Source organism: Sinocyclocheilus anshuiensis, unplaced genomic scaffold (assembly GCF_001515605.1).
Source record: "Sinocyclocheilus anshuiensis isolate Anshui unplaced genomic scaffold, SAMN03320099.WGS_v1.1 scaffold45, whole genome shotgun sequence".
Classification (NCBI taxonomy): Eukaryota; Metazoa; Chordata; class Actinopteri; order Cypriniformes; family Cyprinidae; genus Sinocyclocheilus; species Sinocyclocheilus anshuiensis.
Genome location: NW_015536467.1, coordinates 312,567 through 328,563, shown reverse-complemented (window position 1 = coordinate 328,563; position 15,997 = coordinate 312,567). Strand labels below are relative to the sequence as shown.

Here is a 15,997-nt window from a genome sequence, read left to right as displayed (position 1 = left end):
TGCGCTTGTACAGCGGGAGAGATCAGGTTTCCCCAGTAATGGCTGTAATCAAATAAGCGCTGTGCTCACAAACGCTGCTCAGGCATTACAGGCAAGATGAAATGAGAATGACATCCATAATTTTCTGAAGACAAGTCGGTTTCCTTCAGATATAAAACACCCGCACCAGGTTTCGACTTTGACACATGCAGTGCTCATGTTTATTCAATGAAGTCAAAGCCTTTTGGAAAATCTATTTGTGGCGGTCAGTTTTGATATTGTGGCGGGCCGCCACAAATAAATCAATGCATGGGATGTGTCTGTGTCAATGTGTCTGTCTTTAAAGAGTTTTGTAAGTTTGGTGTGTTTCCTCGTTTTGATGTCGCCACGTCTCAGTGCTTTTATGAAGAGAGCGCATCTGCGCACCTTTCAGATAGCGCATCAGGAACTGGGTTGACCGGGTACTCGGTACCACCGGTACTTAAAAAAACCTGGTACCATAACGTTTACATTTTTTTTTTTAGTACCGAAGTATCGGGTCTTTTGACAACACTACTGTGCTGTGTTATAGACCTTCTAGTCATGGGATCCCTATACTTTGCGATCAAATCTCATGAAATATACTATTTGCTCATAAGTTTCGGAACTTTCTTTTAGAATTGACCCTTCGCTGACAGACAAGACACAGCAGGTTACTTCTGGTATGAAACATGATCTCAGCTTTCAGATTTTGTCTTTTTTTTTTTGTAAGAAATTAAAACAAGTATCGTTTTGTGGCTCTTTAATGTGACGTTATGATTGGTCCGATCGCCTATCAATCAAGCTCTTTGTGTGCGGTCAATTAAAGATGGAAAGCCTGGATAAAGACTGCAAAACAGTCTTTTTAATAAGAGTTCCCTGGCAGATTATATATAAGAATAAGCTTTTCCCTGTGTGTTGCCTGATAAAAATACAGTATCTACACTTTGTCAGTCATCCACTGGAATGTGCTGGGTTGAAATTCATGCTTCATATTTATTTGGTTGGTGTTTGGATAACTGCATCATTCTTCATAGGCGGTGTAATTATTCCATCAGCTTGTGTCACGCATTAATCTCCTCACTTACTCAAATTTGATTGCCTGTGCACCAATGAGGAAAATAAGCAACAATTAGGCATGTTGAGCTACACATTAATTAGCATGCCTGTTTGACTCTCCTCTGGACTGTCCTGTGAGGATCACGGGTGAGTTAGCAGACCTGCACTAGCCGGGGTGGAGCTGGTGTAGCAACAACTGAGAAAACGTAATTCTTTTGGATGCACAGTAGGGATGTTCATTTCGGTTATTTTTCCCAACCGACAACTGTATTAATCGGTCAAAATTCTTATGGTCGGTTAACCGGTTAAAATGAGCATCCCTAATGCACAGCATTGTAATCATGACATCTACATGTTTCCATCCTGGTTTATTATGGTTGTGCTATTTATTTAAAATTTTCCCTTAAACTGCATGTTAAAAGAAAAACTATTGTTGATCGTTTAAAGGTTGTCTTGTATGCCAGACAGTCTCTTTCTTGATTTATTTTGCCGCTGCTTGACCAGAACACCTGTAAAGTGGATTAGATGATGTGCTGCAATTAAAAAAAAAACAATAAATTCACAACTTGCAAGATACTTTACAGAAAAATATTCATTTGCATTGATTTACTTATTATTTGTCTAATACACCTTCTACATGTCTTCATGTGTTTCAGCATCGACAAGGTGTCAAAGGTGGCGTCTCCAGTGCTGGTCATCCACGGCACAGAAGACGAAGTGATCGATTTCTCCCACGGTTTGGCCATCTACGAGCGATGTCCGCGTGCCGTGGAGCCTCTGTGGGTGGAGGGCGCCGGGCACAACGACATCGAGCTTTACGCTCAGTACCTCGAGAGACTCAAACAGTTTATCACGTTCGAGCTGGCTACCTCCTGAAGCCGAGGCGCGCACACACTCACTCACACGTGTCGTGTAGGGTTCCCCTTTACCCAGGGCTGAGGACGCCATCAGTACTTGCACTTGCTGATAAAAAAAAAAAGCTGAAGTCTCTCTATTTAGGAGCGGGGCGTTTTGATGATTTCGAACCACTCTCTATTATTTTATACTTGATAAAAAAACGCTAACATTTTGCACCGCATTCAATACGTTGTATTTGACTATTTGATATTTCCTCTTGGTTTTCTGCTAATGTTTTTTTTTTAAATGCTCCTCAAGGGTTAATTAAACTGCACTTTTATTGTGCTGGTGTTTTCAGGTTATTATATTTTTGTTTTCGATTATCTTGTTTTTTTTTGGGGGGTGGGAATTGTCATAGCATTCCGTTTTATGTTTCACGTTGATTAGGACAAGATCAACCAGTGACTGACTTTTTACATGGCCAGTTTATGTGTGTGTTTGTGTTTAGGCACGTTCATACGCACATGTGTTTGTGTGGTAAAGGCCGCTGACTGTTCGGCCGAAATAATTGTAACTTGGGCTAATTAAGACCTGTGGAAGTGACTTGACCCATAAATAATAAAGACGTACTGTCTGTGATTTCGAATACAGTGGGGAAGAGGAGTCGTATTGTCTTTTCAGCTGTGAAACACATTGCTTTGTCGCAACACAGCATTCAGGGCATTGTTTCGGTGCAAACACTACATCGTTCTAATCGTGGGTTGTATTAAAAATGTGAAACTTTAAGCTCTCTCTGTTGCTTTTAGCATTGACCTAGTGTGTGAATCACTACATTTCTGCCAAAATACTAATAAATAAGTAAATAAATATTTTCTCTCTGTCTCTATATATATATATATATATATATATATATATAGATAGAGGTATGTAAAATATGAAGTAAATGGTATTTAGCTTTGATTTTAATTCACACTGGAATCACAGTATGCAAATATAATGCAGAGGGTTAATTAAACTGCACTTTTATTGTGCTGGTGTTTTCAGGTTATTATATTTTTGTTTTCGATTATCTTGTTTTTTTTTGGGGGGTGGGAATTGTCATAGCATTCCGTTTTATGTTTCACGTTGATTAGGACAAGATCAACCAGTGACTGACTTTTTACATGGCCAGTTTATGTGTGTGTTTGTGTTTAGGCACGTTCATACGCACATGTGTTTGTGTGGTAAAGGCCGCTGACTGTTCGGCCGAAATAATTGTAACTTGGGCTAATTAAGACCTGTGGAAGTGACTTGACCCATAAATAATAAAGACGTACTGTCTGTGATTTCGAATACAGTGGGGAAGAGGAGTCGTATTGTCTTTTCAGCTGTGAAACACATTGCTTTGTCGCAACACAGCATTCAGGGCATTGTTTCGGTGCAAACACTACATCGTTCTAATCGTGGGTTGTATTAAAAATGTGAAACTTTAAGCTCTCTCTGTTGCTTTTAGCATTGACCTTATAATAAGCCTTATGTTTCAGACATTTCGCGCCGATATTCCTGTCAATTTCTCAGAAAGGGGATTTTGGAGATTTTCTCTGGGCTCCCGCTCGCTGCTACTCTAATGGGAAAATCACTGTGAAAACCGAACCTTCGCTAGATATAAATAAGGTACCGCACCTCCTCATCGTTTTGACATTCATCCTCTTTTCCAGACAACGGACAGTTGTTGTCGGTTAGTTTGACTTCTTGTATCGCTGTAAGGTTATGCAGTGGGTGGTTCATGTATGATGTTGTTTGGAGATTAAGCTCTTTGAGACTCTTTTTAAGGAATGGCAGAAACTGACCACATCTAAGCCCGCCATTGCTTTTGATACTGACATTTTTACAATGTTTTTTCAGTAATTATTAATATTTACACCTCTTTTAATGCTGGTTTGTAAGATAACCGTACTGTACACCCTCTCTCTCTCTGTCTCTATATATATATATATATATATATATATATATATAGATAGAGGTATGTAAAATATGAAGTAAATGGTATTTAGCTTTGATTTTTATTGACACTGGAATCACAGTATGCAAATATAATGCAGAGAAAACCCTAGTTGGTACAGACACTTTTGTGTGTAGGTTTCTTTTTGTTTGTTTTTTTATTTTTTATATCTTTAAAGCCTTAAATGTGCTGCGAGACAGATTATTGTTCTTTCTGTTGGTTGTTGCTTCAGTGCAACACAGTGGTTATTGTACTGCATATAAAGGAATAAAGGATGCATGGAAACCCATACTAGTTTTCTTTTCATGATGCTCAATATATCTTACAATTACTCTTGTTGCTTATTCTTATGGGTTGAATATGTGAACATCTGACAGTAAAGATAATTATAGTGTTACAAAAGGTTTCCATTTCAAATAGATGCTTTCCTTTGAACTTTGTTCTAGGAAAGAAAATGACAGTTTCCAGTCAAATATTTCAAAGGACAGCACTGTATACACTGTATATACATATTAGAATGATTTCTGAAGGATCATATGACACTGAAGACTGGAGTAATGATGCTGAAAATTCAGCTTTGATCATAGAAATAAATTACATTTTAATATATATGTAAAAGAAAAATTGTTAATTTAAATTTGCAATAATATTTTACAATAGTATTGTTTTTGATCAAATGCAACATTTCCAACCCCGAACTTTTTAACAGCAATATTATTAATACATACAAGAAATAAATCCAGATATTATTGTCATAGCTGTATGCATCATAAAGTGATTTGGTAGGATTTCTTATGAGGCTCAGAACAGAGTATCAGTTCTATTATACATTAGCATGAGGAGATTGGGATTCGGGAGAGGGGTGGAATATAGTTTGATGCAAGACATGATCAATAAAATTGCTATCCAGTTTTCTTTTCAATGAAAATCCAGCTAGCATTTCTACAGCTTGTGCATATGGTTAGAAACAAGAAAGCATAAATAAAATTATAAATATTTTATTGTATGAGTACAAGCTGGCTATGCATAAAATTAATAGTAAAAATGTGTGATATTTGTAAATCAATTTTGTATCAGACTTTGAGAAAATCACATTTCTAAAGTAGTTCTGCAGTGCATCAAAAATAGAATTATTATGGTTTATTTCTAATTTAGAACTTTTTATCCAATCAAAGTCTAAGTCCAACAAGCTATGAATGCATGCTGATTTTTTCCCATGTGTGTGCATTTTACCTTTTTCTTTAATAGTCAGCACTGTGTGAGACTTGCCTGTCTGAACGCATCCTCAATGCAGTTATAATGGGAGTTATCTCATAAAATATAATATCTTACCTCCTTTGATCCTTTAAACGTCAAACATCATCTTAAATTTAACAGTAAAGCAAATCAGTGCCGTGTCAAGACTGAAAGAGCTGCTGTTCCTGTTAACTTGTTTGGATTAGAATAGTTATTATTGCAGGAGTATGTAGTATGCAAAGTCTGCACAGTGTGCACATTTTCTGTAAATTGTTGATTGTATCCATAATTTCAAAGAAATTTAATGGCTTTCTTAGCCCATTATTTGATTGGACAGCCAAATTTTTTTTTTGTTTTTTTACAAAATTGCATTAAAAATGCAAAATAACAATTGCCGTAGCAACTTACCTTCATGCCCAGCTAACAGGGAATGTTCTTAGAATGTTCTGGTAAGGTTCTCTAAAAGTTATGAACAAATGTTCCTCCAGTAGCATTAATAGTATGTTTATTCAAAGTTTTCTGGTCTTTAATAATGTTTTTTAACTTTTATACAATGTTGATAGAACATTTTCTTTTAACGTTTTAGTTGGACTCTCGTCTAACATTTAAGGGGGTCATATGATGCGATTTAAATTTGTCCGTTCGCTTTGGAGTGTTACAAGCTCTTGGTGCATAAAGAAGATCTGTAAAGTTGCAAAGACTAAAGTCTCAAATCCAAAGAGATATTCTTTATAAAAGTTAAGAGTCAACCACGCCTACCTAAAACAGCTCGTTCTAAGCCTGTTATACTTTCCGCGAGAGCAATCCGGACGCGTGCACGAACAGCGCGGATGCGGACTACTTTTATTTATACTACCGAAAGCATACGCTGATAGTCCACTCCGCGGACGTGTTCCATACATGCGCAGTAGATCGGCTTGAACAATAAACAAACATGTGAACAAACAATTGCCCAGAGTTATTGCACATCTGGCTGTCTTTATATTGTTTTATCGACGGATTGTACAGGTTTGAGTATCAACGGGCTTCTTCACACAGCATGCGCAGTAGCTAGAGCCTAGAGCTGATCTGTGCTGGTTGCTGAGGAAATACATCAACTTCGAAAATAATGTTTTTTTAACCTTAAACCGCATAAACATTTCATTACACCAAATACACAAAATGTTCTTTTTAGCAACGTCATATGACCCCTTTAATACAATACTCGTTTCAGAATGTTCAAGAAAAGATTCAAGGTAACATTCACAAGTTTGCAACATAATAAACTGGAACATTTTCTTCACAATTTTTATAATGTTGGCAATAACCAGGAAAAAAAAATTAAAGCATGGAAGCCCGTTTCCACCACTGAATAAAAAAAGGTAATTGCAAGTTTTTATCTCACAATTCTGACTTTTTTCACGCAATTGCAAGTTTACATCTCGCAATTCTGACCTTTTTTTCTCCTGAGAATTGCATAAAAAATATATAAAATATATAAATATAGCCTATATAAAACAATTGCGAGTTATAAAGTCAGAATTGCGATATAAACTTGCAAATCTGAGAAATGAAGTCGCAAAACCTTTCTTTTATTTTTTTATTCGGTGGAGGAAACGGGTTTCCATCTTTTTCACTTAATAGTTTCAAAAACGTTAATTTAGTTAGTTTATGCAGCAAGCCAGTGTTCCATTCTGAACATGGCCTTGTTTTTTTTTAGCTTTATCTATAAGTGATAGTCTTCCTGTTGATTCTTGCGCCACGGTTTCCTCGCTTCCACCTTTCCCTTGTTCTTTCTCTCTCCCTCACTTTGTAAAAGACGTGTTCATATAAAGAAAGGCTATAAAGTTGAGTTCTGAATGCGTTTGCCGCTGAACACACACGCTTTTCACGTGCAGAAACGCGACAGGCAGGTGGAACTGGAGCGACCATTAAGCCTCATCTGTTGGAGCCAGTCACGGTTTACTTCGGCCGGGGACCAGAAGTTCTGCGAGGGCGAGGAATTGGCAGAGCTTCAGGTTGAACATGTCTGCTGATCCAAACAGTTGGGGAGGGTGAATGTGGTAGTCCAAGAAGCCACTGGGTCATGTTTTCACTGGGTCACGGGTATATTTGTAACGTGAGACTGGGCGCGGAGTTCCTAACTTGAATGTGCGAGACTTCCGGTGACATTCGCTTCCAGTTATTTTACCTGTAAAAACAGTCCTTTATGCTGCTTGATATGGCAAAATGGTATTTGTTATCCTACTGTTTTAGCTTATTATTATAATCATAAACACGATTGTGGTCTGTAGCGCAAATAGTTTTACCGTTCGTGCACATTTTGTTATTTTTAGTTATTTACCCTCAGTGGTAAATGAAGCGGAAGTCTCGCGAGTTCAAACAAAATGGCTTTCTTTCGCGTTGCAAAATAAGGTGGATACATATGCTATGATTTGTGTTAGCTTTAGGTGTGTAGGTGTTTTAAAGTAAACATGAAATGCTAATACAATGTATATGAAATAGGATATTTAGTGAGGGGAAAAGTTGGGTGTAAGTCCAAAAACATGCATAGAGAAGGCAAATAGGGTTTTCATTAGATTTTTACTACTTTTTCTTAAGTTCTTCCTGGAGATGGATGGTTTTAACAGGCTTGCCCATGACATAAGGGCTACAAAAATGAAGCAGAACATTTTAAGATTAGGAATGGGCATTGTGAACCAATGTCCAATCCCTTGTTATCCAATGTCCCACATTCCCAAGAGGACTGCAGCAGAAATCCACCCCAGATACCCAGACAGGAGGCATCTCAGTCCGCCCTGCGTAATCCGCACAGGACGTTTACCTTTCCGGAGAGCATACACTGGCTGTTTTTCCAGACTTGGATAAGTGACAGATTAATTGGGAATGGGAACCAGGCTCACACTGCCTGCTCTGCATTTGCCAATGTCTTTATCAGAGAATTGAAGCATGTTTAACCAGGATCAAGTGCAGACTTTCCAAATGAAACCCTCAATCATCAAGACAGAGATTGATTCTGTTTCATATACCACACCATTTTGATTTAAAGGCCGTGTATCATACTTTTTTCTCTCTTTTGAGGTCACATTATAATGTTGGTTAGGACAGAAAAAAATGTATGTGTGTGAGATTTATATTTATTCATATTTTTTAATATCCTACTTCCTCATTAGCATCACTGACATGTAAATAGACAGTCATATATTAATGCTTCGAGTTTCATATGTCAGAAATCTAGCTGGGAACTGGAAAATATATTTTTTTAGTAGAACAGTGTGTTCTTTTATCACAAAAGATCAAGGAAAATTTGATTCCTTATTATATGACCCCTTTAATTTATGATTTATGTTTTATTATTTATTTATTTATTTTTGACTGTCTGCACTTTATCTAGAGACAGAAAATTGCATGCAGAGCTCCAGAGACGGCAGTCACACTGATTTGCGTTCAACCCCGGGGGCCATTAAACTTCACCTTTTTCAGTAGCAGGGAGATTTGACTAAGTGAACTCAGATCTCCTTACGCTTGAATGCAAAAGGAGTACAAGGTATTTACCTATCTCAGCAAGCCAATGCGAGGCATCTCTGCTAGGATAATCTCCTTCCAGGAAGAACAATGTGCATTCCAATTTTCATCACTCCATTTAATGAGCCCTGGGGTTGCATTTTTGTCTGTCTGTTTGGAGTCCTTAGAGAGTCTTTGCTAATTCAAATAGCAATGCTGTTGTAGTGTTCTCATATGTTTGCAGAATACCAAATAAATATCCGCAGCCTACATGCATGTGTGTGTATGTGGTTGTGTGTGTCCTACAGGCAATAAGATTGGGATTTGGAAGTGTATGATGTATGGGTGAAATTTAAATCCGAAGAGATTTATTTTAGATGTCTGCAAATATTAATGCATCATTCATGGAGACGATACCATCAAGCCTCTGTGAAATGAAATGTGGCAACATTACAACCCTCCTGAATTTACAAAGGCAACTCCAGGACCACTGGAAATGTTGTGCAGTCTTGGTTGTAAAATAATGATTGCTTTCTGTTGTGTGCTTATATGTAAGTATGTATGTATATACAGTATGTATATAAAAGATTTGATAAGAATTTATTTTTATTTATTTATTGGTTGTAAAATAATCTGTTGTATACAAACTGTATTTTCTATCGCCCTACTAAACCTACCCCTTACAGGAAACTTTCTGCATTTTTACAATTTTAAAAAACTTTGTTTACTTTATTTTTATACCAGTTTTGCAAATGAGGACGTCCACAAAGGGAGGTTTTTGGAGATTTTGTCAGGTTTAGCTCACTTTTGGGTACAAATTTGTCCCCAAAATATGGTTACGTATGTATGGTTATGGTTATGTATGTATGTACAGTGGTGTGAAAAAGTGTTGGCCCCTTCCTGATTTCTTTTTTTTTTTGCATGTTTGTCACACTTTAATGTTTCAGATCATCAAACAAATGTAAATATTAGTAAAAGATAACACAAGTGAACACAACATGCAGTTTTTAAATGAAGGTTTTTATTATTAAGGGAAAACAAAATCCAAAACTACATGGCCCTGTGTGAAAAAGTGTTTGCCCCCTAAACCTAATAACTGGTTGGGCCACCCTTAGCAGCAACAACTGCAATCAAGCGTTTACGATAACTTGCAATGAGTCTGTTACAGCGCTGTGGAGGAATTTTGGTCCACTCATCTATGCAGAATTGTTGTAATTCAGGGGGGCAAACACTTCTTCACACAGGGCCATGTAGTTTTGGATTTAGTTTTCCCTTAATAAAAACCTTCATTTAAAAACTGCATGTTGTGTTTACTTGTGTTATCTTTGACTAATATTTAAATTTGTTTGATGATCTGAAACATTAAAGTGTGACAAACATGCAAAAAAAATAAGAAATCAGGAAGGGTGCCAACACTTTTTCACACCACTGTATATAACATTTTCTATAATATTTTATTCTTTTTATAATTTTGGTGCTCTATATGAAAAACAAATAAATATAAAAGAATAAAATAAAATATATAACATGTAAAAAATATTTTTGTTTTTATATATTTTATTTTATTCTTTTATATTTACTTTGCTCATATACAGTATATCCTCCTTCCTCAATATTTACATTGTTGAAATGTAAATTGGTAGTCATGTTTAATGTTTAATTCTTTTGGTGAGTAGGAATTTATATAAGCATGCTGTTCATTGTATTTTATATCCTCCTATTCCCTGTATAGTAACCAGATCTTGACTACCATTGATCGGAGATATAAAACAGCCTCCATTAACTAGGCAAACAGTGAAGTCCATCTGTTGTTCAAACAGATCAAAACCCTTCTGAAAAAATTATGCCCATTACATTGTTTTCAGAAAGTGATTATAATTTTGTTCAGCATGCTTCTCAAAGCAGTTTGCGTTTTATAAGAGTGTAGAGAAATAAGCTAAATGCAGCTGCATGAGTCATTTTGGAACACCTGTTTATTTAGAAATTCCGTTTGAATTCTAGTCAATATGAATCACAACAGGATGTCACTTTATTAAGTTTTATGTCTCTTGGAACAATGATAATAGCGACCTCTATGGATTAAAACTGATAACTGTTATAATCATGCCGTATGAGTCAACGCGCTCTCTCTCTCTCTCTCTGTGTAGGGACATAATTCATAATCATTATGATTCTATAACAGTGCTGCTTTCCACAGATGCAGACAAAACTACCAGCACATCTTTCCATCAGTGAACAGAACGGCTTCTTGCGCTCCTCATTTGCAAGTCACTTTGAATAAAAGCATCTGCTAAATCAACATAAGTAAATTGAATAGAATCACGTTTGTTGTTGTTGTTTTGAATAAAATAAAAGCATCCGCTGAAATGTGAGCAGAATGGAAGTCTCGTCATTTTACTTCAAACGCAATCAAATAAGTGCGGTTTTCAGTGTAATATTTTGTTTTGGCCATGATCTTTTACATATTCCCTAATGAATAATCATCTCATTTACAGTCAGAAGACTGTGGAACGCGTCTGAAGCGTTCTGTTGGAACGCCAGATACTGTACATTGAGTTCTTGAACCGCACAGGGTTCCGTCGAGCCAATCAGATGCAAGTAGGCGTGACTTCGAATACATCCAGCCAATCGTCGCGCAGTGGGCGCGGCTTCGCACCGGCGTTGTAAACAGTGTAAAGCAGGAGTCTGGAGGTGTGTATAAATATCAGTGTGTCTCCAGTGCTGTCATATGAACTCATGCCGCGCATCAGCTGCTTGTAGACCGCACTGTTTCCGTGGAGCTGACGGCAATCTGCTCACGCTACAGGTTGGTCTGCACTTCTGGACTTTTATCTTTGTGGATTTTGAAACTCATGAATGATGTCACTGTATACTTTGAAGGGTATAAACCGACATGTGTACTTGAGTGAGACAAGTGCGCTTTGATTTCTGCTGATCTGTATCTCACTGGTGGCGGTGAGCGGCGCGTAAAGGTGCGTCTTTTCTCATTTCGTGCCATGCATTGCGCGCTCGTGTGTTTTATCCAGTGCCATTTTTGCACAGTGTCAACACAGCCGGCGCGTTTTTGCAAGCGAGACCGCTCAGACATTGCATAGAGAAACCTATTCCAGTTCTGTGAGTTTGCGAGTGTTTGTGGCAACATGTTTCCCCGGTGCAAGTTCAGACATAAAGAGCATTAACAGCTCGCGATTGTGACATGCGCATCATTTCACCTGAGTTTCATCTGATGATAGTCGAGATAAGACACCGACACTGACAGATTGCTATCTTACATTCTCATGTAATAACGGTTTGATAGCCTATGTAATGTGATATGAGAATGTGGTACAGTAGGCTATGCAATGTGCAATAGTGTATAATAGTTAGGGGCAGATATTAAATCTTATAGTGTGATATTGTATAATGTGGTAACAAATAGGATTGTTTAGTGAAGTATAGTGTACTGTATATTGTGTAGTACAGTGTGATGTGTGGAGTCAGTATAGTACTGTGAGGGATAGTAGCCTATATTGTGCTAATGTGCAAGGGTAGCATAGTATAGTATGGTATAATACAGTATAATGTGAGATCATAGTATTTTCTTTTGAGTTATATACCTCAAATATAAGCATGCACCTTTACCTTTCCCACGACACCTGGAAAGTAGGACCCTGTGAAGGATGACAGTTTCCACCCATTTCATCATCATCTTGGAAATCAAGGTATGCAATGCTTTATTACTCTCTATTGTGCATGTGACAATATTGAAAAGCATACTTCCACTGGAAATCAATGGCGTAATTGTGCTTGTGTAAACCAGTTAGCCGGGAATGAAGTAGATCCACATTCCACCCAAAAAGCCATTCGATTGTGATGTGATGCTTCACGGTATCAAAGACAAAGATGATTTCCATACCGCACATACTGTGAAAAAGGTCCTTGTTATGGCATCTCCGCCTCTGTGGTCACCAGACGAATGGCATGGTACCAAGCCAGAAGTTCATGTGTGGAATTCATTGCATGCAGCAAGTGCACGCAGACTCTTCTGTGTCCAAACAATGCAGAGTGGCAGCAAGTTGTTTTTGTGCATCTGTGAAATTACAGCCCCTCATATGTGGTGCCCAGCAAGTGGGCAGTTGTTTTTTTCAAGCCCCATTCATCAGCCACTAAATGGTGTGTGAAATTGTAGAGGGCATATACCTCTCTCTCTAGCTCTGCTGTGCGAGAGGGTTGGAGTTTATTTATTCCTTTAGACTACTTGTTAGTGCAAACAAGTAGTATGAAACCTTTTCAAAAGTGTTATTCCTTGGTGCATAATGTACTCATCTTTAGTTTTAGCAATTTTTGTAATTCCCCAGCTAACAAGAAACATTCTCAGAATGTTCTGGCAAGGTTCTCTCAAAGTTAAGAACTAACATTTTCCATTAATGTTAATATGATGTTATTTGGTTTTTACTAATGTTCTCAAAACATTAGAACAAAAACGTTCATGGAACGTTTTATTTCTGAAACATTTTAGTTAAGACATTCCTTTAAAGTTTTTCAAAGTTGTTTCAAAACGTCCAGAGAACATTCAAAAAGTAACATTCTCATAATGTTTGCATGTTCCCTTAACGTTCGTATAACCAAGAAAATGCGGTAAAACATTTAAAAATTGGACGTTTTGAACGTTCTAAGAACATTCAGAAACATTGTTTTCATAACTTAATGAAAGTAAACAAAATGTTCTTAGAACACATTTTTGTTAGCTGGTCAGCTTAAACTTTTTTTTGTTTCAGTTCTTATTTTCGTTTGAGTTTTTCATATAATATTTATATTTTACTTTATTTCAACCTCTGAAAAAAGTAAAACATGAATATAAAATTAAACATTAAATAAATGTAAAATATAAAACAAAAATGACACAAAATATTTATATAAAATATATATATTTTTAAATCCAGCAATAGAAACCAGAATATCATAGAGACTTCAAGTTTTGCACAGGCGAGAACATTTTCATTGCAAACAATATTTAAAGCACGTGATGTTCCGGTGTCCAGATTTTCATGCCGATCTGTATGATGGCAGCTACTCATGCTTGAACTTGAAACGGTGGCATGCACATTTGAACGCAGTCCAGCATTTCAGCTCTGCAGAGTTGGATGTTTTATTGAGAGCTTTCATCTAGTAGTAACTCGTGCATTGTGGGCAGGGGTCTTGACTCTTGTGTGCGAGTGCCAGTTATTTTAGGCTGTTCATTAAACACCTATGAGATGCAATGACTGGCTTCAAGCTGACCTAGTTGAAGACAGGTGGAGGCAGACAGATGTCCTGTTGCAGTGTGTGTGTGCATGTATGCACGTGAGTTTAGGACACAGTGTTCGAATTTGGCCGATACCTTCCTATTGCAACAGCCTTCGAGTCAGGTGTGTGCCTGTCGTGTCTTGAAATGAGCTTACTAGTTTGTAGAGTGTACCAGTTCGGTCAGTTTTGAGGTTCTGTTTCAGTTAGTATGCTGCTTTAGATAATAGACAGCAAGACAGATGACTAGGTTTTGGAACAGAGCCCTCTGAATTCCCAATGCCTGTGTCTCTCTCCTTCATCCTTTCTCTTGCCTCTGGGCTAAATCTAGGTCTGAGTTATAAAACAGCTTGTAACTACAGTCCATGCCTGACCACAACAGATAAAATCCTTGAAATATCACTAAAGACTTATGAAAGAGTACATGTTGTAGCACCTTATCACCAATGACTCATGTTTCAAGCTGCAGTTGGAAAAATGTCATAAATGGCGTATCAAAAGCATTGTGAACCTTTAGTTCATGACTAATGTATCAAGTCATTATTTGCTCGATTCCTTGACAACAACATATCAAACACATCTGTAATTGTGAAAGTTCACAGAAAAAAAATGCTCTGTCATTTACTGTTGTTTCCAATCTGTACGCTATTACTTTTTTTCAGTGGAACAAAAAAAGATAAATATTTGAAGAATAATCATGCAGTTGTTTTCCACACAATGACAGTTTATAGTGACGTTGACTGTCAAGCTGTGTTATTTTGCCATTTTTTAATACTGTATACTATTGTAGTGTTTTGAATGAAGTTTTTTTGTTTTGTGCTTTTATAATTTTTTAAATCTTTAAAAACGTTTTTTTAATCTTTAATTTATATTTATCTCAGTTTTAGTTTTAGTAATTTTAGTACTTCAACTTATTTTCAGTTATTTGCTTTTCGTTTAAGTTTTACGTTTTTCACGTAATATTTATATTTTACTTTATTTTAGCTTTATTTCAATTGACATAAACACTATTCAGTAGTTGTAGTTTTAGTTAACAATAACACTGCTGTCAAGCTCCAAAAAGAATAAAAAACACCCTAAGGAGCCATTCATTTGTCTTAAAGATGCATTCATGTGTTAGAAAACATCGAGATGCAGCGGAATGGAAGGGAATAGAATGCAGGGGTCTAACTATTTTTAACGTGGCGTCTTAAAAATGTGGTGCACATGGTGTCAGATGCTGAAAAAGCATTGAGATCCTTTGATTGTTGAAAGACGTTCATCTAAACCAAAATATAACACTGCAGAAAGCAAGAATATATCTTGATTGAATAATTTCTATAAGGACCATAAAAGAAATGAATTGCGAGAATCATATAGTATGCTAAAGTCATATAATAGCTTTGTGTGAAGAACACATTCGGCCAAAACATGCTCAGTGTGCCAAGACGCCATTTTGAATCTAATTTTGATTCAACATATGGGTAGATTATTAGTGAATAACCACTTCTATTTCAGTCTGTTCCTCACATGAACTTATTGAATGACTTCAGATGTTTTGCAGTGTAGTATGAAAGCCCATTTCTTTTACAGAATTGAAAAAAATAAAAAAGGTAATTGCGATTTATAATCTCATAATTCTGAGTTTATATCAGAACTGTCAAGAATTTCAATTTCAACTCCGAATTTCAAGATATATACTCAGAACTGTGAGATATAAACTCAGAATTGTGAGATATAAACTCTGCATTTCAAGATATATACTCAGAATTGCGAGATATAAACCCATAATTGTGAGATATAAACTCAGAATCTCTCTCTCTCTCTCTCTGTCTCTCTCTCTCTCTCTCTATATATATATAAGCCGATAAGTCCATTTTAGCGAATCAGCACACCGTATTCAGGTCAGGTGACAAGGCTATTTTTTTACTTTGAAAAGACGTGCTAGCTGAGAGGAGTTTCGTCAAAACTGACTAAAAGTGATCGAGGATGGATAATTTCGACGAACCTGATGAACCTGTGATATCTTCTTCAGGGCGAAAAAGGAAAATAAAAGCTGAAACGTTTTCACGGAGCCTTGCAAAAGCAGCGCGTTACAATGGTGAGGGAAAAGCTTTGTGTATTGCGTGTAATCACATCCATACAGTTTATGATCACAACAAC

General features: G+C 36.8%; 2 protein-coding genes and 1 long non-coding RNA gene across 3 annotated transcripts in view; 2 read left to right on the top strand and 1 right to left on the bottom strand.

The window, feature by feature from the left end:
- LOC107691706 (protein ABHD17C) overlaps positions 1-2,694 on the top strand; it is a 63,590-nt gene extending 60,896 nt beyond the window's left edge. Inside the window, exon 3 of the mRNA XM_016490522.1 lies at positions 1,713-2,694. Within this exon, the coding sequence (XP_016346008.1) occupies positions 1,713-1,932 (220 nt within the window). The 3' untranslated portion in view covers positions 1,933-2,694. The remainder of the gene's footprint in view (positions 1-1,712) is intronic.
- Positions 2,295-3,862, bottom strand: LOC107691782 (uncharacterized). Its single transcript, XR_001634579.1, has 2 exons — positions 3,393-3,862; positions 2,295-2,706 (listed from the first exon to the last, which is right to left on the bottom strand). It is a non-coding gene; the product is annotated as an uncharacterized LOC107691782 (long non-coding RNA).
- Positions 3,863-11,325: 7,463 nt separating this feature from the next.
- Positions 11,326-15,997, top strand: part of LOC107691638 (cell migration-inducing and hyaluronan-binding protein-like) — a 143,438-nt gene continuing 138,766 nt past the window's right edge. Inside the window, exon 1 of the mRNA XM_016490405.1 lies at positions 11,326-11,399. The gene's annotated coding sequence lies outside the window, so the exon portion shown is untranslated. The remainder of the gene's footprint in view (positions 11,400-15,997) is intronic.